The sequence below is a fragment of the Lycorma delicatula genome, chromosome 3 (assembly GCF_047948215.1).
Source record: "Lycorma delicatula isolate Av1 chromosome 3, ASM4794821v1, whole genome shotgun sequence".
Taxonomy (NCBI): Eukaryota; Metazoa; Arthropoda; class Insecta; order Hemiptera; family Fulgoridae; genus Lycorma; species Lycorma delicatula.
In genome coordinates, this window is record NC_134457.1 from 164,371,158 (window position 1) to 164,395,957 (window position 24,800).

Sequence of the window (24,800 nt, forward strand, 5' to 3'; positions counted from 1 at the left end):
ATATTCAAAGTTTTTATGTTGAATACATATACCCAACGTAAGAAAATCTATATGTATATAATACACACAAGGTGAATTACAAAGAACGTAACAAACGTTCAGGACATATTCTAGTAATAAAATAAACAAAAACTGTTCATATAAACATAAATTCCGAAATTAAGCACATACATAAATTCGTTGGCGAGTGTCAATAGACGAAAAATTTCGTCCTAATTTCTGCGCCTTCAATAAAATTAGGTTGTCTGTAATTCTAGAAATATATAGAGAGGTAAATTTAGGAATTTTATACGGAATCTGACCTGAAAAAAATTAAAAAAGTAGATCCCAAAACTGTACTTTTTGAAATTTTCGTAAAATCTGGTGTAAAAGACAAAACATTGGGATCGAAAAAGATACTGTTTTTATGTTTGATGTAAAATAGCTTTGTTACACGAGTAATAAACAAGTAAACGTTTTAACCAAAACTTGTAGAGAATTTGATTTTGAGTAATATTGTATGGAGAAAGTTCATATAAACAACATAAACTTAAGAATTTTAAAGTTTATTAAAAACAAAACATTTCAAAGTGTGACATATTTTACTAGGTATTAAACGAAATAAAATTTTCTGTATTTGAAACAAGAGAATTAAATAATTTACTTAAGTAAAAAAAAAAATTCTCTAAAACTATTTCTTGACAGAAATAAAAGTTTAGAGAACCCTTATGTGAATTATATAACATGTGACTTTTTAGTACGACTACTTGTTGAGTATTTATGATACTAATCCGTCTGTTTTTCTAAGACAATTAGCAGATGATCAGATGCAGTCTCTGTTTAAGTTTCTCGTTCTGCTCCGAAACGGTAAAATTTAACTTTATCAAATCTACGTACATATCACATTTTACAATTTTTCTAATATTCTTAAAAATTTGACATTATTATTACTCGAAACATAATTCTGAATTATATATATATAAAATTATCCGTTAATTTTATTTTTAAAAAAACCATTAGAATTATGAAATAAAAATTTATGGAATATTATTTTTTTTTAAATTTAAAATATTTAACGAGGGATTTTAAAGTTTATTTGCTAAGGAGATACTATAAAGATTATTTATATGCTGTAAGACTTCTTTTTAGCGTGCTTTCGCTTTACTCTTCGCACAAATGCTGATTTCAACACTTATTTTTTTAATTTTAAATATTTCCTGTTTGTTCCGTTGTAGTTATTTTATTTAGACAATTTAAATATTTTAAACCAAATTTATATTGTTTATTATAGACAAGTCTGATATTTAAATCGTTTAAGTTAAACGTTCAATAAGATTAGTTGTCAATCTCACTATAAAATAATACGAAATATATTATTGGATTCAAGAGAGTCTTAACTTACGCTAGTTCATGGGTATTTTTGCATTTCTTTTCTTATGCTTTTTCTAGCGACACCTACAGCTTTTTCAGTACTTTTATTTTGAACGGGTTTAATTAATTTTCAATTCATATTACATTTTTGTCTACCTCCGGGACCACCGTTAGGTATTACTTTAGAGGATGAGATGAATGACAATTTTTATAGTGTGTAAAAATATCATGCCTGACCAGGATTCGAACCCGGGACCTTCGGATGAAAGGCCGACACGCTACTACTCGCGCCACTGAGGCCGGAAATTCGTACTACATGTACAATGTCTTTCTTTCTTTTTCCTGTTTAGCCTCCGGTAACTACCGTTTAGATAATTCTTCAGAGGATGAATGAGGATGATATGTATGAGTGTAAATGAAGTGTAGTCTTGTACATTCTCAGTTCGACCATTCCTGAGATGTGTGGTTAATTGAAACCCAACCACCAAAGAACACCGGTATCCACGATCTAGTATTCAAATCCATGTAAAAATAACTGGCTTTACCAGGACTTGAACGCTGTAACTCTCGACTTCCAAATCAGTTGATTTGGGAAGACGCGTTAACCACTAGACCAACCCGGTGGGTTACATGTACAATGTCTGTCTCACACTTACTTGCCCAGCTAATCCCTTGTACTATATGGTGCCGGTTACATAAAAAGAAAATAAACAGTTGTTTTAAAATTAAATTATAGTATATTTATTACATTTTTATATTTAATATTATTATTTTTAGTTATTCTTGAAGATTGTACTATAATTTTACATTGTAATCATCTTCTACTTGTTTAAACATTACTTATAACAATTGGTTAAAGTTCATTTTTAAGTTTACACAATTTAGGTTAATAGTATAACGTTTTATCGTTTAATAAGACTGAGACAGAACTATATGTTCTTAAATAATTGGCTTTAAGAAGAATTAGAAGCGACTATAGGTTTTACAAAACTATTTACATAAGATAGAAGACCATAAAATATCATGATTGAACACTACTTCCTATTTTTCTAGGCCTTAACAAAATTAATGAAAAAAAAAAAATTTCAGAAATGCGCAGTAAAAGATAATAACATTTAATTCTTATAACTTTCAAATTTTTGAATCAGTTAAATTAATAATTTGTAGTTTTTTTTTATTTAGACCGGAGACTTCTAATATTCCAAGGTTAGAGATAAAAGTATAATAAATTCTAACTGGAAGAATATATTTTTTGTAACTTTTTGGTGCGTTTATAAGTTTTAGTGTCTTTTTTAAATTATGTGTAAATTTAACTTCCACCTTTGTAAATTTTGTTTAATCATTCGTATAATTTTAAATTTAATCTTTATTTAAATTTTTATCATTGTAAATACAATCACAGAACTACGATTTTGAAAATAGATAGGGCATATCTTCTACGAAACAAATATTCTAATTAGAAATTGGTTATTAGGTGTAATTTTTAAAATAATAATATATTTTTCCGTGAAACAATAACGATATTTTCAAAATAAGTATCACAGAAACGATGCTCAATGTGAGAGTTATTTTTTGTCAAGAGTTTTTTCCCTTACTGGAAATCGTTAAAATGTGTTAACTTAATATATATATTGTCTTAATCACACCGACTGTTAAAAAAAAATAAATACATAGGCAACAATTATATATTTTTTCTTTAGTCGAGTGTAAAATTATAACTTTACTTACTTATACTAAGATTATTGAAAATTGTAACTATAAAAAAAAATCGTAGTTGGTAACTATAGGAAGTAGATACCACTGGTTCTTGAGATGTTATTCTGAATATAGTTTATTAAATTTATCCGCAAAAGTAAACAACCCTCGGTATTTGTATTATTAGCTATAGGCAGGCATTTCATAAGGTTTCGAATTGATCAGAGCGGATGTAATATAGGAAAGCAACTACTTACGGCTTCTTTAAAGTTATTTACATGTACTACTTGATGATATGTTTCCTTAGCAATTTATATTGTGAAAAACATATTTTATATATCCGTAAATAACGATAACTTTTATACTTTTCAATAAATAAATATAAAAATAAATAATAAATGCTTCTATTACTGCTAAATAAATTCAACCAGTTCCTTAAAAATATTTTGTGTTTGTTAATAGGTTTTTGACAAAGTTCTATCACTAACCGTTAAATAAATTCAACACAATACGAAAAAAAATTAAAAAAAAAGAAGGTTTGGGTTCTTGTACACTTATTCAAATATTATTTCCAGTTTCAGGTAATGAAAATTGATTTTTTTTCTTAAATTAACTTATAAGGAAGTGAAAATCATAAGATAAACAATGTAATTAAATACTTTGTCAAACAACTCACAGAAATAAATATATTAATCTGAATAGAAACCTTTGTTTATTTCAAACTAGCAAACCCGGCAATTCTTTGCTATTCCTAGATTTGAGTAAATTTATATTAAATGAACACAATTGAAAATTTGATAAAATATTAAAAAACTGAACGTTACGAAACTTCACAAAATTTACTCATTCACTTTATAAAAGTCAGAACGTAAATAAATCCAATTGTCAAAACAGCACTACCTATCGTATTTAATTCAAACTACTTTCTAAGCACAGTAGTCTATTAAAAATACTCCTAAGATCGAGGATTTCAATAGCTTTAAATCTTCTCCGGAGAATGCGAACCATTTTCTGAAACCCGCGCGTAAATCGATCCAGTAGTTTTTTAATCTACAGTGGACACACATTCAAACTTTTTTCAAAACTTTAACAAACATTCAAACTTTAACTTTTTTCAAAAATTATTGTTTTCACGTGAACTAATATGTATTTTGAATATGAGCCAAATCGGATCATATGCAAATATCTCAATCCCCCAGCGTTATCTTGCGGGTCCATTTTTTGCAGAAATATTTATTTTCACGTAACGAATATATATTCTGAATATAAGACAAATTGGACCGTAAATACAATTTTTCGAAATGTCTCGACATCAGGGCCACCTAGCTGGTCCAAACTAATCCAGAGACCTTCGCAGAAGTGCGCAGAACAACTCGCCAAAGTTTCATTGCAATCGGACGAATGGTATAGGAACGCATGCTAGATAAACAAACATTCATTTTTATGTATATATATGATGTACAAATGATCTCATCCTGAAATACTTAAACATTATAAAATACATAAAAACATTTTATGAAAATGGAAAAATGCAAAAGCACTACTAAGTTGCAGAGTATCAAACCAATAAACAGCCGTGGTTTGAGGTAGTACTGAGAAAAGCGAGAAGAACGGTTAAAGTATTTTCAACTAATTTTATCAAACTGTAACTCTACCACGTTTAGGTTTCTGTTTGATAATTATGAAATAAAATTTTAGAAAACGTTTCTGTAATAAACGTTTTCTAAAAATTTCTTTCCGCTAGACATTTGACTAACTTAAATAATTCCTTTCCTTTCTACTCTGTACTTACTTAACTTTTAATATATATTATGTTATAAATTCTCTTATTTATATTATTCTTAGATGATGTTCGTTTATTCCTCTTAACATTTCACTAAACTACTGGATAGATAATTTTTTTTAGAATATAATATTCTTATTTACAAGAATTTTTTTAACTTCTTTCTCTTCAAATCGATTTTTGAAACTCTTCGTTTTGTGCTGTATTGAGCCAAATTAGGATTCAACTTGTTAAGGGGAAGCTCAGTCCGATTCCACTGGATGAGTCACAACTCCCAGACTACTACACGTAGAGCCGAGCCGACTTCGCCGGAGATCAGTGACCAAACTGGATTGCCTTTTCACGGCTGTCTTATCTTACACAAAACGAACCTTTTCATGACCGCTACTGCAAAATCCCAAACAACCTCCTTTCAAGGCTAACACAATGTTCTAACGTGCCACATTCTGTCAAAGAAATTAGGCGGCAATGAATGAAATATCAATTAGAAGGATGAGTTTCAGTCAGTGTGACTTGTCATTCTCTATATATAACTGCGTATGTATGTGTGTGCGTGTGCGCGTGTGTGAGTTATTGAAGTTTTTAAAATTTTGGCCAAAAATATTTTGATTGGATAATTTAAAAATTAAAAATTTTTATACTAAATAAATAAATAATTTTTATCAAATATTTTATTTTAAAAATATAAAGACGTGCTTCAAAAGAAGTAAATTACGAGTAATAGGTTCTTACTCTTCTTTTACGTGTCAGAAATAAGAACCTCGTTATTCTTGAACTTCAAATTTTTGAAAGTATTATTACGAATTAATATTTGAGATGGATTATTAATTCGTATAACATCATTAGTACTATTATGTAATTTTCCATACAATTGTCTTGGCTTGTTATAACGTAAAAAAATAAGATCTCAATTCAATCCGAATCAATTTCTATTTATTTATTGTGCGTTGTGATCAACTGAATCAATTTTGACGAGTCAGATTTATTTATAAGGATATTCTTTATGTAAGGTAGTTTGTAGTAAGGAGATATCGTTGGAAGATGTTTTCGCGTTTCGGGGGAAGATAATTAAAAAAAAATTACAGATGATTTGAAATATTTTGTTTTTCTTCCAGCAATAATGAATGAATGTATCGTTACAGGTTAATGCCTTATTTTTATCCTTTCTGATGTCTCTAGTATATTCAATATATTGTCATCTAAAAATTTAAGAAATTAATTGAAAAGCATATAAAAAATTCTGTATGATTTTGTATATTTATTTTTGTTATGTTGATCTTTTTGACATATATTTATTTATTTATTATAATTTACCAGTTAATTAAAAAATGAGATTAGTTTCATGTTAAATTTTGTTTTTTCTTCTCTTCGTTTTTTTTTTTTTTTAGTTGCCATATATAAATAATACCTATAGAATTATCAAAAATGACTTGTCTTAAAATATTTCCTCGGTAGAGCAGACTGTATGTTCGATAATGTTGTTAAAAGATTATTAAAACTAATAATATTTTAATTATTATATTAACTCACACAGTTAAAACGTCGATTATTTTTTTTCCGAATTTCGTTAATAAAGGGGTTTCACTATGACATTTAGAAAATTTTATTTTAGCTCTAAAATCAGAGGATTATTTTACTCTGAACTATATAAAAAAAATCTGATATGGACATCACATGACTTCCTTGTACGCCTATTAAATTACATTTGCATTTTTTTTTTTAAGTGAAAAGTACATAAAATTTTATTTCATTAATAATAAATTTCTGATATTTTTAATTTTTTTATTGTTTTTATTGAATATTATTTATAATAAAAAAAAATACAATCACAGGTTAATAATTATTAATAAATGAATTAATTAAATCAAATTATTACTTTGAAATTACTTATAGATATTTATAATAGAAAGCAAAAACAGATGATTGTTTCTTTTATTGATTTCAAAAAAGCGTACGATTGCATACATAGGCCTTCAATGTTAAAAATTCTGAGAAATCTCGGATTGGATCCTAAATTGGTAAATATGATCGGTTTAACACTGACAAATATAAAATCTAAAGTGAAGTTTCGTGGCGAATTTTCCGAACCTTTTTACATAAAATCCGGGCTGAGACAAGGCGACGGACTTTCGCCTTTATTATTTAATTGTGCACTAGAATTTCTGATGCGCGAATGGTTTAAAATTAATCCAAAAAATATTCACTTAGGATACAAAAAAGATAACTTAAATTTAAATTACCTACGATTTGCCGACGACTTTATTAGCTAATAGTATCGCAGAAGCCAGAATACAAGTAACAAGTATAGAAGAACTTGTGAATAAAAATGGACTTCAAATTTCTTACTAAAAGACTAAAATGATGGCTATAGATCCTTTAGTTATTAATTCTGTGAATATTAATGGAAACAAAGTAGAACTTGTAGAAAAATTTAAATATCTTGGAGAGATCATTACTTGTAATTGTTAAGAAAAACAAAATTGGACTGAAAGACTTAATAAATTATTTAAAGTGCTACAAGTAACCAAAAATACTTACAACAAAAAATCGCTCTCGATTAACACTAAAATTAGACATTACAAAACCGTGGTTAAACCAGTAATTACTTACGCGAGCGAGACTTTATTTAGATTAAATCAAAAATAGGACTGAACCTTTGCTTAAAGCTGAACGCAGGATTCTTAGAACCTTCATAAACAAAAAATATAAAAATGAAAATCAGTACAGATTATTGCCTAATAAATATCTGTACGAAAACTTGGAATCCTTAATTGATACTATGAAAAAGAAGCGAATTTCTTTCTGTGCACACTTGTTAAGATTACTGCAGGATAGGATTACTAAGAGAATTATCGATCAATTTTGGTCTTTAAAAAATCTGCCATTATGGATCAAAGAAATTAAACAAGACATGCAAGAATTAAATTTGACTTACGAAGATTTACTTAATAAATCCGAAAAATTAAAATTTCTTATTAAAGATCCGAATACCAACTTTAAAGTAAGAACTTTTAATTATACAAAAAGGGTTTATTCAGAAGAGGATCGTAAAGCAAGATCATCAAGAATGACTAAATATTGGGAGAAAGTAAAAGCTAAGAACTTAAAGGCCAAAAGATTGGCAAAAGAGACTTGAATTATTCTGACTAATGTGGTCCTTTGTGGCCTTAAAAGTTAAAAAAAAAAAAAAATTAATTTATTTAAATTTAAAAAAAGTAAGTCGTATTTGAATTGATGTGCCTTTCTCTTGTATGATATAAATATTTCATTAATTAACATTTTATTTGGCTATAACTTTGGAACCAATAGAAATAAGTACCACTTGTGATTTATCGTTGATAAGCTCTCAATGAGTGCTAATTACTGCAGTTAAGAAAAAGTTTCATCCATTTTTTTTTTAATTTTGGGCTTTTTTGGACACTTTTACTTTAGTCGATTGCAATCAAAAGGGAACGTGCACAACTGGATGTTACAACAATCCTAAATCCAAAATTTCATCCTATGGCTAATCCTTTTTTATTTATGGGAGATACATACGTACATACGTATAGATGTACGCTAAAACTAGTCAAAATGGACTCGGGGATGGTCAAAATGGATATTTCCTTTCACATTTGAAAACCGGAATTTTTCGCGATCCTTTAATTTTTACAAGGAAGTAAAAATTAATTTATTACTTATTTTATTTCTTGTTAAACTATTAAGTTAACAGCATACTATCATATAAGTTTAACATAATCTTTTAATTTCAATTATTAACTGAGTTGCTTAAATGTGAAATAGAAATTTCTGCCATTATTAGCAAACAATCCTGTCGATTTCGTTTTGTTATTAAAAAGTCATATATTTGAAAAAAATATGAGTTCTATATTATTCTAATTGTGTTAATGAAACAATTCTACTCTTTCATAACTGAAAGTTACTAAAGGGTTCCTGTTTGTTTAAAAGTAAATGTCCCTTGCTTCGTAATCATTTTTCCTTCCTATTTTTACTTAAAATTATGTACTTATTTTAATATTTAAAAGTATATAGTTCAGTAAGTGACAAAATAACATCTTTAACATCTTTATTTAAACTATGTCTGTCATATTGAAACCGACTGCAGGGAGAATTTTTTTTTGTCTTCAGTAATTTGACTGGTTTGATGCAGCTCTTCAAGATCCTAGTGCCAGTCATGTCATTTTTGTATACCCCGTACATTCCTAACAATTTTTTTACTCCAAACTTCCAAAAGTTTGCCTTCTTGAACAATTTTTCCAATCTAACTGTCCCTCCAATATAAGCTACTATTCCGAGATGATTTGGTAATTCTACTTCCCAAATAACAAAATTCTCCTACCTCTATAATCTTTTCTTGGCCTACTTTTATATTCACTGGTCAATCTTATTACTTTAGTTTTGTTATTGTTTGTTTTCATGCGGTAGTTATTGCGCAGGACTTTATCCATGCCATTCATTGTTTCTTCTAAATTTTTTTACTCACAGCTTGAATCACTATATCATCAACAAATAGTAGTTTCTTTATCTTTTCAGCTTGCTCTGTTACTACGGATGTAAACTGCTCTTTAACATCATTAACTGCTAGTTCTATATAAAGATTAAAACGTAATGGGGGTAGCGAAACTCCTTGTCAGACTCTCTTTTTTATTACGATTTCTTTCTTATGCTTCTTCGATTATTACTGTTGCAGTTTTGTTCCTGTAAATGGTACCAATTGTTCTTCTATCTCTATACGTGAACCCTAATTTTTTTTAAATGGTAAAAATTTTATTCCAGTCTACATTATCAAATGCCTTTTCTAAGTCTATTAATGCCATGTATGTTGGTTTTTTCTTTAATCTTCCTTCTACTACTAATCTAAGCGCTAAAATTGCTTCCCTTGTCCCTATAATTTCCTGAAACCAAATTGGTCTTCTAACATTTCTTCCAATTTCCTCACAAATCTTCTGTACATAGTTGTAGTTAAAATTTGTTATACACAAGTTGAAGATAATTTCTCTGTATTCTTCACATTTGTCTCCTCCTGCTCTCTTTGGTATCATAACAGTAACACTATTATCGAAGTCTAATGAACTTCCCCTTTTTCGTAAATATTACACACCAGTTTGTATAATCTATCTATTGCTTCCTTACCTGCACTGCGCAACTATTCTGCAGGCAACTCGTCTCTCCCAGGAGCCTTTCTTCCATTCAAATATTTTAATGCTCTATTAAATTCAGATCTCAGTATTATACCTTCCTTTTCAGACTTTCTCTTCTTCTTTTAACACCAGTTTCTAATTCATTTCCTTTGTATAACTCTGCAATATATTCCACCCACTTATCGACTTTTTCTTTCGTACTATAATTCGTTGTACCATCTTAATTTAACACATTATTAAATTTTAACTATGTACCACAAAATTCTCCTTAACTTTCCCGTATGCTCTTTTTATTTTACTAATGATCATTTCTCTTTCCACTTCTGAACACTTTTCTTTAATCCACTCTTCTTTTAGCTAATTTTCACTTTTTGTTTATAGTACTTAATTGTCGATAGGTTCTTTTGCCTTTTTCATCAGTAGCACTCTTTTACTTTCTACGCTCATCCATGAACTGCAATATATCCTCTGATATCCAATGTTTTCTACCAGCTCTCTTTGTTCCGCCTAGGTTCGCTTCTGCTGGTTTAAGAATTTCCTTTTTAACATTCTCCCATTCTTCTTCTATATTTTGTACCTTATCTTTCTTACTCAAACCTCTTACGATGCCTTCTCAAAGACTATCTTTACCTCCTCTTCCTCAAGCTTCTCTACATTCCATTGATTCATCTGGCATATTTTTTTCAGGTTTTTAAACCCCAATCTACATTTCATTACCACTAAGTTACGGTCGCTATCGATGTCTACTCCTGGATATGCTTTGCAGTCGACGAGTTAATTTCAAAATCTTTGTCTAATCATGATAATCTTTGTCTAATCATGTCTAATCTTTGTCTAATCTATCTGATACTTTTCAGTACCGCCCGGCTTTTTCCATGTGTGTATTCTTTTATCGTTTTTAAACTGGGTGTTGGCAATTATATTATTACACTTTACATTACATTACACTTTACGATTTACATTATTACTTTACACTACATTATTATAATTCGTGCAAAACTCAATAAATCGGTTTCCCTTTTTCATTTCTTTAGCCCAGCTCATATTCACTCACAATATTTCCTTTCTTACCTTTTCCGATTCTGCATTCCAATCTCCAATTATTATTAAATTTTCGTCGCATTTGCATGTCCAATCACTTTATCAGTTTCTTCCTATACACCCTCTACCTCATTATCATCATAGGCACTTGTAGGCATATAGGTTTTAACGATCGTTGTCGGCTTAGTTTTTGATTTCATGCTGATTACAATGATTCTATCGCTGTGCTTTTTGAAATACTCAACGCTCTTTCCTATCGTTTTGTTCACTACAAAACTTACTCCTGCCTGTCCTTTATTTGACGCTGTGTTAATTATTCTAAAATTACCTGACCAAAAATCGTTTTCTCTTCCCACCGAAACTCGCTAATTTCTACTACATCTACATTTAACCTACCTATTCCTCTCTTTAAATTTTCTAACCTACCAACCTCTTTTAGGCATCTAACCTTTCACGCTCCGACTCGTAGAATTTTATTTTTCTGCTGAATATTGATTTCTGATGACCCCTTCCTTAGTAGTCTCCACCGCAGATCCGAACGGGGGACTAGTTTACTTCCAGAATATTTTACCAAGGAAGGCACCTCCATCTTTGTTACATGAAAATGCAGAGAATTACATTTGGAATTCATTGGAAAACAAGTCGCTGTAGTTTTCCATTTCTTTCAGCTGCGCAGTACTCAGAAGATTGAGTGATGTTGATATGGCCGTTTAAGTCCTCCTTACCTACACCCGTAACAACAACTGAAAGAGCTGCTGCACTCTTTCAGGAACCATTCCTTAGTCTGACTGTCAACAGATACCACCTCGATATAGTTGTACTTTTACTCCAGCTATTCTGTATCACTGAGCATTCAAGCCCTCTCACCGTCGGCAAGGTCTCAAGATTCATAGCAGAGAAGGGATAATTTAGGCAATAATTAAATGGGAGATAAAAATACAATTAAAAATTTAAACGTGAATTTCTTGTATTAAACCTTAACGAAGTTATGAAACAAGCAGTTGATTTGTAAAAATTCAGATATGAGACTTTTTTCAAATCAACTGCTTGAAAACATAATTGAGACGGGGTGGTCTTATAAGTAATTTTTCATTAATTCTTTCAAGTTTTCTTTAAATAAACTGCAAAAAAAAATAAACAATTCCCAACCCTCTATTAAACTCACTTATTATTTTCCATTTGCTAGTTCTTAGATTTAACTCTAAGATAAGCATTTTCACTCATGTAATTATATGTAATTGTAATAATGCTTAGTTGTTTTTAGAACAATGATTTAGATATTCTATAGATATAGATATGATCATAGATCCACTTTACATAATATACTGTTTATTACTTAACATATATTATTATTTAGTAAATAATCAATTTTACGTATGTTATATACGTTCATTAAATTTTGATCAATGACCACAGAAAATCATATGGTTTTACGAGTATAACCAATGTTTAATTTTATTTCGTAAATAAAGTTCATATTAATTATTTATAAAATGAATAGTGTAATTAAAAAAATGCTATCTAATGTAGATATTAAATTTTTTTCTTAACATTATAACGGTGAACGCATCGGTTGTTTATGAAAAAATCACATAAAACATTATATTAATATTCCAAAATTAAAATGACTTCATTAAAATAATTAATGATAGGACAAAAGAGAATATTTTTATAGTATATAAACGTAATTATATCAAATATTATTTTAATTATTGTTTTGTTTACAATAGATTTGATATGTATATTTAATATTTTTCATTAATATGGAATAGTCCATATTCTGAAATCGCGTAATTTTAAAATATATAACATTTCCATTACAAAACAATAATTAAAATGTGTGGTAGAATGTACATATTCAGTCTAATCAATATTTTGAATATTTTAAATTTTCAGTTTTCTATACACTTTACCAAAATGATTTCATGGATAGAAGATTAATTAATAAAATATGTGATATACTCAATCGTAACAAAAATATGCATTTTATGAATAAATTCTAATATTATTATGTTAAAATGTGCGATTATATTTTAATTTGAAATAAGTTCCTGATTTAAAATAGGCTAATTCCGCAGGCTATTATATAATTCACAGCAAGTTATGGAGTATAAATTACAGAGGGGTAGAGAATGTTAATTACAGATCGTGCCAACAAATTTTAGGAAATAGTTCTATCAACATGACAAAGAACATGACTGATTCGAACAAGAAGAAAAATAGCCAGTGATCGGAATATAGAATATTAGATTTTTAATTTAATTATATGCATGTCTTTTTTGCTAAAAATAGCTCCTCCTCAGATAGATAAGATATTAAAACTAAATTTTGAATATCCGTTTTGTTTGTGGCTTTTTAGCAGTTACCAAAAGTTTAAAACAACAAAATTTCCTATTGCGGATCATTTAAATCTTAGATCTTTTAATCACCACAGCGATTAAAAAAAGTAAATAAAGTATTACTCATCTAGGGTTCAATTTCCAACAGAGGATCTACATTTTCCTCTAACATTTCATTCATCTCTTCTTTCTTTTAAAATGCGTGTTCAAGATCGTAATACTAAAAAATTTATTTATCATGTTTAATGTTAACTTAAAAACATTTCTGTTTTTTTTAATTTTATATGATTTTTTTTTTTTAATCTTTTTGAAGACTTCTTAGCAGAAATACATTTATTACAGTTTAATATTAAAAATTCAAATCTAGATATCTACTTTTCTAGGGTTCTTCAGTTAAACGTAGTTTTAATTTTTAATTTTCATAAAATATTATATAAGCTGTTATACGTATTCATTCAAATGTCAAATAAGTATATTATACAAAAACTAAAATATCAAAAACCACAGTAAACAAAATTTATTAGTATATAAATTTAAAAATTTTTTTTTTTTTATTTTATCTAAAACGAATACTTTCATAAAATATAAGATAACATCAAATAAAATATATAGATATAAAAAATAAAATAAAATATAGGGTGATTTAAAAAGGAATTCACAAATTTAAAAGCATATAAAAATTTATTTAGATATCTAATAGATTCGGTTAGGGTCTCATTTCATAGAAAAAAAATTAAGTTTTGACTCGAAAATATCAAGAAGTTCTTTAGTACCGAATTAAGCTCCTAGCGTTGTCACCAGTGTTGTTAAAAATGGATAAATTTACTGGGGCGGCCGGCCACCGTGGCGCGAGTGGTTGTGTCTCGCCTTTCATCCGGTGGTCCAGGGTTCGAATCCTTGTCAGGCATGGCAGTATCACGCACGGTAAAAATCATTCATCTCATCCTCTGAAGCAATACCTATCGGTGGTTCCGGAAGTTAATAAAAAAAAAAAAAAAAAATTAACTGGGACGGACCGTGCTCATATGTTTTGATTTCACGATTTTCAGTCAACAATTACAATTCAACGTAATTTTCGTTGAAAGTACGGTAGGTAACCTCCTAGTACGCATACAATTTACTGTTGGAACCAAACCTTTGTTGAATCAGGTTGTTCTTCTTCCATTCAGAACTGCCCGTTCTTTTTCCAGGAGGCAATTTTTTCCGTAAATGGTATCGTTTTTTTTGGACACATTTAAAAATTTTCTAATTCCTCAGTTAGACTATGATGACCATGATGGACGGACGGCATTGCTATCAGGAAGACGGGCACCACTTCAGTACCGCCTAGAAGACCGAGGTTTTTTTTATTTTCGATTTCCAGGTCAGTTGATCGATCGTGAAGCTTGGCCACCTCGCTCCCCAGGTTTGACCGTGCTACATTTTTTCTTGTGAAGTTTCATTAAAGATCGAGTTTATGTATTATCTTTGCCTACTGAGCTTTTTCAGTTAAGAATTTGAATTAATGTCGGAACTGCATAGGCAATGTCCAACTTGCTGGCTACAGTCTGGAATTAAATCGACTTCAGGTGGGATGTATGACGCATTAAAAATGGAAGCCATATAGAACCAAAGTAAGTATCGGGTGACAAACGTCATAAGTTTTTCTATGAAATGAGATCTCAACCGAATTTGTAAGTTATTTCAATAAATTTTTGTATTCTTTTGAATTTGTGAAGCCCTTTTTGAATCACCCGGTACCAAAAAATTATGGATAAAAATTCTGTTAAAAATCGTTTACTAAAATTAAAAATTATTACCCAAACTTTACGAAAATTGCTAAATATTGTAGCATATTAAAATGTTAAAACATGGCTAAAATGTACCTGTGGAAAAATAAATTAAATAATTTTTTTGAAATTATTAATATTATTTATTATCAAAATATTTTAATGATTTTAATAGCATTTTATTTTACTCTAATATTTTCAATATTAGTAAATTATTATATTTTATTACATGATAACATTAATAAAACTATTCTAGTTGAGATCGTATCCAGTTATTTAATTTTACTCGGAGGAAATCCAAATTGTTTTTTTTTAGTCTAGATTGATTCACTACAAAAATTTTTGCCATAACTGTATTATTTCTGAAAGGATTTGAATAAATAAGATGTCATTTTCTTTGTCATTAAACGCTTAACATTTATTTTTTAAAAAACAGCGGTTGCAAAGATATTAACAATTAAAAAGTTTACATGACCGCCATTTTGAAATGGATTGAGAGATCAAGTTAATTATTTTTAAGTAAACATCTAGGTACCCTAGAAGTATATGAAATTTCACCTCGAATCGTCAACAATATCTTTAAAAAAAATAGCTGTAATGCCAAAACAATTGATAACAGGGTTATGATACTTTTAGAAGAGTAAATTGCTAATCCTGTGATGTCTTATGATCAACTGCTTGGATAATATTGTTTTATTTATAAACTCAAGAATTTATTTTACGATGGCAAGTCCTCTTGAAGTTTTCGAATTAGTTGAACAGCGTGCTGTGATTCGTTTTTTGCTTTCTGAAAGTGTAAAAGTGGTTAATATTTACTGTCGTATGAGTAAACAATATGACCAAAGTTGTACGAACCGTAGAGATTTACAAGTGTGTAGAAACATTCAAAGATGGTCGAACTTCAGTGATTAACGTGCACCGTTCTGGATGTCCAAATGAAGTCTCAACTCCAGTGCTTGAAACTCGCAAAGGTTCTCTCATTCAAGAAGTCCGACGGATTTTAGTTGGGATTATAGCTGAAAGATTACAGGTAAGTGATGGTACAATTCATGTCATTATCACCAACAAGCTCAAGTACCGTAAAACAAGCGCAAGAGCGTTCCATGAGAGTTGACAGATCACCGTAAAGAGAGAATACTTCGCAAGTGCACGCGCAGATCTGAAACAACAATATCAGCAGGAAGGTCATGCTTTTACGCACAGACCTGAAACAATAATATCAGCAGGAAGGTAATGGTTTTACGCACAGACCTGAAAGAACAATATCAGCAGGAAAGTGATTACGCACAGTATTCAAACTTGTGATGAGACATAAATCTACTATTATGAACCGGAATCAAACAGACAAAGCATGGAGTAGAAATATTCAAGTCAAAACTGTCAAGAAAAATTCCTAACCCAACTATCAGCAGGTAAAATCATGATGACAACCTTTTGGGACGCAAAAGGCCCAGATTTTGTCGATTTTTTAAAATATCAGCTAACAATAAACAACTTATACTACTGTGATATACTTATCAACAAATTGTTGAAAAACGCCTGGAATCTCGGCGCAAAGGAATCATTCAACTTCACGATAACGCCCGGCCCTCAGCACAACATAAGAAACCAGTATAAAATTGCATAAGAAAGTACTACCTCACCCCGCGCTGCACAATCTTGACAGAGCCCTTGGTTTCACTTGTTTGGTCCACTCAAGGAACGGCACGTGATGTTTTATTGTAGCAATGATGACGTCAAAGGAAAAATTTTAAATTGGCACCGACAATAAGGCAAAAATCTTTTTACAACAGACATAAATAAGCTGATTCAGAGATCGGACAAGTGTATTAATGTAGTTGGAGATTATGTTGAAAAATTAAAAAAATCCCACGTTGATTAAATAAACCGTTTTAGCTCCAGACAATTTATGCCTTTAATTATTAAATGCCCATCATATATTTAGAGTATTATTTTTTATTAATTTTCTATTATGTTGTGTTAAATGTATTCAATCTAGCAACAAATTACTAAATAGTGTCTTATTTACTAGCAAAATAGTCAAAATTCCTGCTACATTGTTGATTTATATATATGTGTTCAGGAAAAATTAGAAATTTGCTTATTTAATTTAAGAAAATATATAGAATGAATGTATGATTAAATAAGAAAAATATATATTACAAGAAATATTTCAAGGTTTTTTTTTATTTCAGATAAAAAGTTAATATTACGTGAGTGTATATATATATATATATATATATATATTTATATATATATGTGTGTGTGTATATATATATATATATATATATATATATATATGTGTGTATACATTTTTCATCGTTGTATACCATAACTACGTATTTATTTTATTTTTCATCGTAGTAAACCATAAGTTTAATTATGGTTTGTTAGTGCTAATTTTAAATAAAAACAAGTATAAGAGAAATAAAAATTAAACTTTTCATTCTTTGTCAAAGGAATTTTAATTTAAAATGATTTTTTATTTATTTAGGTATCGTGGGTGCGACGTAGAGACTGGCACATTCTTACATCTGGCGTCCTGACATATACCAACGACGAGCGGTTCCAAGTCGTGCACTCTGATAACTCTGACGACTGGAATCTGCAGATTAAATACGTCCAAAAACGAGATAATGGAACATACGAATGTCAGGTAAATAAAATCTTTTTTTTATTATTGTTTTTATAATTTATTAAAAATATCTAAATATCTCATTTTGTTTTAAGAATTTGTTTATGAATTTTACTGTGTAATAAGAAAAAAAAAAAATTCTCATATTAAAAGTTTCAATAACAATTTTTTTTGGAATTTTATTTTGTAATATGCGATGGTTTTAATAATCCTTTAAATGAGTTTTTTCATCACCATTTATATACTTAAAATATTGTTTTTTTCTTTACATCTTATTTTAATTCTCATATAAGTTTTCATTTTTCCCATTTTTCTGCTTCCGAAGACTTTACAATCCAGAATGACAAAAGCTGAAAAATGTTTCAAGTTCATAAAAGTTATTTCAGAAAATTTTATAAATTATTCAGTATAATGGGATATTTTATATAGTGTATAATTGTTTCTTTCCAGGTTTTTGAATTCTAAAATTGTTGTAGCTTACTATGTAATTATTTTTGTTGAAATGTTTCGTTCACTTTTTATTACTTCTAAAGAATAGAAATCAGTAAAAAGAATTACTATCGACCAATTTATATATATATATTTGTTATTTTATCATGCAAAATTCAATGTACACCTTTTTAATCACGTTTAATTATGTTTTTGATGAAGTTTCTGGGCAGATCAGGAATTGCATTTTTTTTAGATAATTTTAATAAAAGTTCCTTTTAAACAAAACGATAGCTACATTGCCTACAGAATTAGTATGAAATGTTTTATTTATTCCTTCATTATTGCTTAGAATTGGATTTTTACAATATGATTGTTAATGAATGATAGGATATGATTGTTCATTAACAACAAACAATAAATCAGTGTCTGATTTAATTTTGATTTTCGACGGATTCTTAACGAAAATTAATTAGGGAAGTTAGCTAAGAATATTATATTATAAAGCGATAGCTCAAGGGTATTTGAAGCACGAGTATAATTCTTTTCCCACCATTTTCTCTTTTTTTCTTTTTTATTAAAATGACAGTGTTTACTTTGAGTTTCTTGTGAATTAATTTTTTATTAATGCGCAGTGTTTGTAACTAGGATCAATTACATTTTGAGTAAAATATTAAACTAAAAATGGTTTGGTTAAATATATTTATTAGTTTAAAGAAATAATGCAGTAAAAATTTCAACGTTTCTTTTCAAAACAAATATATTTGTTTTTGATAGGTTTACTTTAAATATTTTTGGATTTTTTTTTTAAAGACATATTTATATATATTAAATTTTGTAAGCTTTAGTTTAGTAATTTTAGACTAAAGCGACTATTATAAAAAATATAAAAATTCAGTAGATGAGGAACTTTTTGCCGGTTGAATTATGTGGTATTCAGTACAATTAAAAAAAAATTAAATCGGTGTTGATACGATTAAATTAAATGAATAAAAAAGAAAATAAGATAATTTTTTATAAAATATATCCGATTACAAGGAAACCATAATTAATGTCAATTCTTTAACTTTTGGTTCATTTATCTTCAATTTCGCATTTCATTTATCTTCATTACCTCAGGATTAGTTTAACTTACTACTATGTATTTATGGATTCAATTTTTTATTTAATCTGTATGATATAATCTGTGTAATAAGACACAGATCTCGGTTCTCAATAGAAAATAAATTATTGATTTATAAATCCATCTTGAAACCAATTTGGACATAAGAGCTTGAATTGTGAGGTACAGCAAGCAATTCCAATATTGGCATACTTGAACGTTATCAGAAAAAACAAAAAAAATGTTAAACATACCTTGATACAAAAGCAATAACCTTCTATATAATGATTTTAAATTACGAACCGTTAGGCAAGAAATCTCTCTGATCTGTCAACGATATCAAAATCGTTTGGATCGGCATCCAAATTATATGGCAGTCAGTCTATTGGACAACACTATCAGCGATTTTTCAACATTAATGAGAAACAATATTCTTGATTTGACATATCGATTAAATTAAGTGGTTTTATAAACCAGCTTAACGAAGTCCTCTTCAGTTTCATTTCTTTTCGTTGTAACTTTTAAGTTACTAATCACTGGATCTATAGCTTCTTAATGTTCATTCCACATATAGCTTATTTACTTGTTGTTCAATTTTAACTCTGAACAGATTGTAAAGTTACTGTAACGTTATAATAAAAAAAGAAAAAAGCCTGTATGAGGGATTCAGGAGATATTGAAATGCTGATTTGTTTCAAAGGGGATTAGACTTGATGAAAATGTTACTATTGTTTGTTTTAAGTTAATAAAAGAAATGTTATACCGTTGGACTTTTTTTTTTCTTCTCTTTTTTTTGAAGACCGTTCCTTAGATAAGTAATGAATTTCTATAATATTTTGTATCTTTTTTTTAACTTTCTGACATGATCAATCTTTATTTTTATTATTATTATTATTATTATTATTTTTAGTAAATTATAATAATATGGAAATATATTTCTACCTAAATCGTATTGTACTGGGTAGAGTACTTTATATGCTTGTAACTAAAATAGGGATGACTGCCATGATTGAATTTACATGCTTAAGTTGCAGTTTTTACAGATTTATTTCTGGTTTAACAAGCTAATAAGCTATAGTTTTACTAAATTTTAATAAATAAAAAGTAAAAAAAAATCTTATAATTAAATAAATCTAATTTATTTATTTTTTATTTCTCTAAAAAATCAATTTTTATCTTTATTATTAGAAAATAGGTCAATTTTTCTATGACTAAATCTCGATAAATTTTTATAATAATTTTGCCACATTTGTTTCTTTTCATATTGATGATAAATTTTAATGAAAGTACAAAAATTAAGTTAAGTAATATTATCAGTAAGATTTTAAAGATACGTATATATTTAATTATGATATTTATTCCACTTAAAGCGTAAATATTGTTATTTTTTGTATGCTTATGTATTTTCTAGTGATTCCTACCTTTAAATTGATTGGATGTAATACAAAGATAAAAGTACGACATTTTAATAACGTCAAATTAATAATTCTATGCCCCAGATTATTTCATTTCTTATTCAAATTACACTATGAAAATGTGGAGCAATAATTCAATTAAATCCTCTACTTTTTCATTCAGTTAATTTTATATAGACTTTTATTATGGGAACATTATATTGAATAAATAAATAAAAAGTAAAAAAAAATCTTATAATTAAATAAATCTAATTTATTTATTTTTTATTTCTCTAAAAAATCAATTTTTATCTTTATTATTAGAAAATAGGTCAATTTTTCTATGACTAAATCTCGATAAATTTTTATAATAATTTTGCCACATTTGTTTCTTTTCATATTGATGATAAATTTTAATGAAAGTACAAAAATTAAGTTAAGTAATATTATCAGTAAGATTTTAAAGATACGTATATATTTAATTATGATATTTATTCCACTTAAAGCGTAAATATTGTTATTTTTTGTATGCTTATGTATTTTCTAGTGATTCCTACCTTTAAATTGATTGGATGTAATACAAAGATAAAAGTACGACATTTTAATAACGTCAAATTAATAATTCTATGCCCCAGATTATTTCATTTCTTATTCAAATTACACTATGAAAATGTGGAGCAATAATTCAATTAAATCCTCTACTTTTTCATTCAGTTAATTTTATATAGACTTTTATTATGGGAACATTATATTGAAGTATGCTACGATATTATACTATTCCCAACCTTTTTGCAATTATGTTTGTATTTAATTCATTATTGGATTTTTATTTGTTTATTCAAACACTCCTGTACTCTAGTCAAATAGTTTTAATGTAAAGATTACTGATGCAATCGTATTTCATAGAATAAAACAGACCTAGAGCATTGTTTTATTTTATAGCACGAAGTCGCCACTAACGTCATACTTGTATCTAGTTTAATTTGTCCGGGAATTTCTATCATGACCGTTGCGGACTCTATTTGATTCACTAATCAGAACAATAGAATCGACTAACAACGATTTCTTCAATTATAAAGCAAGACCCAACCTGTTAATTTACTTTCCCAATTCGTCAACACCAAGAAATCCTATTATTAATAAATAGATATACGAGTATATATAAATACAGTGTGTATCACGAAGTTCTCTCGGACTTTCATAACCTATTCTACTCGTAAAAATAATAGAAAGAGTTCATTATTTGATACAGTTATCAACTTAATATATTCTGGTAACGTAGTTACACTCAGGGTTTTTTCAAATAAACCGTTTCCAGACTTTCTGTACACTCTGTATATATAAAATGGAAAGAAAATTTATTACATTTTACAGACATGATAATTTTCAGTAAATAATAAGATTGATTAGAAAGAAACGAAAGTATATCTTGATCATTATACTTGTTTTTTTTTATGTTTGATAATTAATATTCATTTTTTAACGATCAGTTATCCTAGGTTTTATTTTCTTAATTAAGAAGAGAATGTTTTATTAATTAAAAATGGAGTTGTAAAATAAAATCTTTTGAATTGATGGAATGGTGTATTATTATTTTCTCTTTTTTTCAATAGTTTCAAAGGACACAGTTTGTAAATTATAAAATGTTTTAAGTTATTAAATAAAAATAAACATCAAAAAGATCTTTACTGTGAAAAAAATATAATCTTTGTATTTTTTGTACCTACGCAAACGAGAACATTTTTTGATCATAAAAGTAAACTTTTATTTAAATTAATGGTTTCTGTTTACAATATCACAAAATATACTAATACATACGTATACATTAAATAAAATATTTTCGTTGTAATACGCTTTAATTTGCATTACTTCGGTTTTTATTTTGGTAATTTTTTTCTATATGGACTTCATATTTGTGTGCCCATGATACTGTATTCTTTTAAAAGGATTCATTTTATTCTAGAAAATACATCGTTATTTTGTCAAATACATGAATGATCGAAGTGATTTTTTTCATCTCCACCGTGTTTGGTACATCTAAGTGATTTAACATTACATTATAAAAATAAAGTGGATACTTTATTTTTTTTATTTTTTTTTATTCTTACATTTAAATATTACAAAACATCATAGTTCAGCTACGTTTCTATATTAATTCCTTCTTCCTAAGTAATAATAGAATGATATTAGAAAACTTGTTATACATTTTTTTTGAAAATTATATACTTTTCACGTTATTATAATAAATTTTACGCATCTATTAGTCATTTAACCAAGTTTTATTATTACAAACGTTAAAAACGTGTTTGAGACAACATATTTTTCTATTTTACTTAAAATATTATGAAAACTACTGGAGATATGTTTCTGAAACCTGTTTTATTTCATTTTTCACGTCAAAAACCATAATTTGTGTTTATATAATTTCAGTATGGTTTAATTTTACTCTGTCTAGGAATCAGGACGAAATCTTTCACTAGCCCTAATTCGCTAACGGAGCGCTTCCGGACCCATGTTTATATGAAATTTTCCATTATTTTTGCTAGTAGAATGAGTTTAGAAAGCGCCGGTGAGAATCACTCCTATATATATATAATATAATAGATTAATGTATATTTATATATATTAATCTAATTACACTTAATTGCATTAATACTTCTTTTTGAAAATAGAAATTGAATTCTTTATCTTTGATAAGTTTATTTTAAATGCATATGCACATAACCGATAGATCAACATATTTATCTAGAAATAAAGGTAGTTTGTACTTCAGTTTTATTTTTTAGATTACCTAATAGAAAAGTACGCTCTAAGAAAACCACGAATTTTGTTAAGTTTTGCCCTACATAGCCTTTTATCCACCGATGATAATTTTTAACGGAACTTTTAACGGAAAATTGTAATTTTTCTTCTGTACTGAAACATTCAACTAAATCATTCCTTAGGGAAGCATCAAAAGCATCACTGGGCAGGGGTCCAGTGATGCTTTTGATGCTTTGAGAGGGTCTTTGCTACAACTTGATAATTTAGTTCTAGAACAAATTGTTAATTAGTTTACTATTACAAATCCGAATATTTCGTTATTCAAGGGTATTATTATTATTATTTTATTAATTATAATGAAATTGTGGTAACTTTAAACTAACAGCAAGATTCATTATATTTTTTTTATACCAGTATAAATTACGATTTGTTTAATAGATATGATAACTTTTTTTTTGAGCAATTTATTTTTACAATCGGTGGCCAAAAGGATTGATTATAAGTAAAATGTTTGGCTAAGAGTAACTGTCTGCAATCCATCCAAAGATAGTACAACCCACCTCAAAAGCAATATTAATAAAATGCATCATCTGTCATGACACGAACGAAGCACAACAAAAAAAAGATGTCAGATGGCAAATGGCAAATAATAATGTCAGAAAACATGGTTATAGCGGGCCAACATAAAAGGTTTTTTTTTACACTAAAAATTATTATGTATATAGTTTTTGTATTTAAAATAATAATAATAATTTCTTTTCAATTAATTTACTGTTTTGGTTTCGAATTTATAATATTTACGTATCAATGAATTAAAATTATATTTAACGATATTTAAAACCATTTCAGATGTGAAGTTATTTATATATAACACTTTTGTCGTTCCTGCCTCCGTGGCTCGCGTGGTAGTGTCTCGGCCTTTCATCCGGAGGTCCCGGCTTTGAATCCCGGTCAGGCATGGCATTTTCACAAACGCTACAGATCATTCATCTCATCCTCTGAAGCAATACCTAATGGTGGTTCCTGAGGTTAAATGAAAAAAAAAAAACTCTTGTCGTACAAAAATTACATTTTTTTTCTTTTGTAACAATCAAATTTGCTTGTTAAACGAATATAATTTCTAATTTTTTTTTGTTGTTATTATTTTTTATAAATTCTACCTCGACGTTTTATTAAACGGATTGCAAATTTTGAATAATGTTTCTATTTAAAAAATATATTAAATTTAATCTAACCGATTTATTTTTAAACTAGAAAGTCATATTTTTTCTTACGTTATAACTGAAATTTTGAAAACGGATTACAAAATGTAAAAAAGTTCCACTTTCTGATATATTTGAATAAAATGTCAACATAATG

At 27.9% G+C, this 24,800-nt stretch overlaps 1 protein-coding gene across 2 annotated transcripts in view; it reads left to right on the forward strand.

Annotated features, from left to right (window-relative positions):
• LOC142321013 (limbic system-associated membrane protein-like) overlaps positions 1–24,800 on the forward strand; it is a 1,017,196-nt gene that overhangs the window by 350,417 nt on the left and 641,979 nt on the right. For both annotated transcript variants that reach the window (XM_075359008.1, XM_075359007.1), the window contains exon 4: positions 17,613–17,774. In XM_075359008.1, coding sequence (XP_075215123.1) covers positions 17,613–17,774 — 162 coding nt within the window. The remainder of the gene's footprint in view (positions 1–17,612; positions 17,775–24,800) is intronic.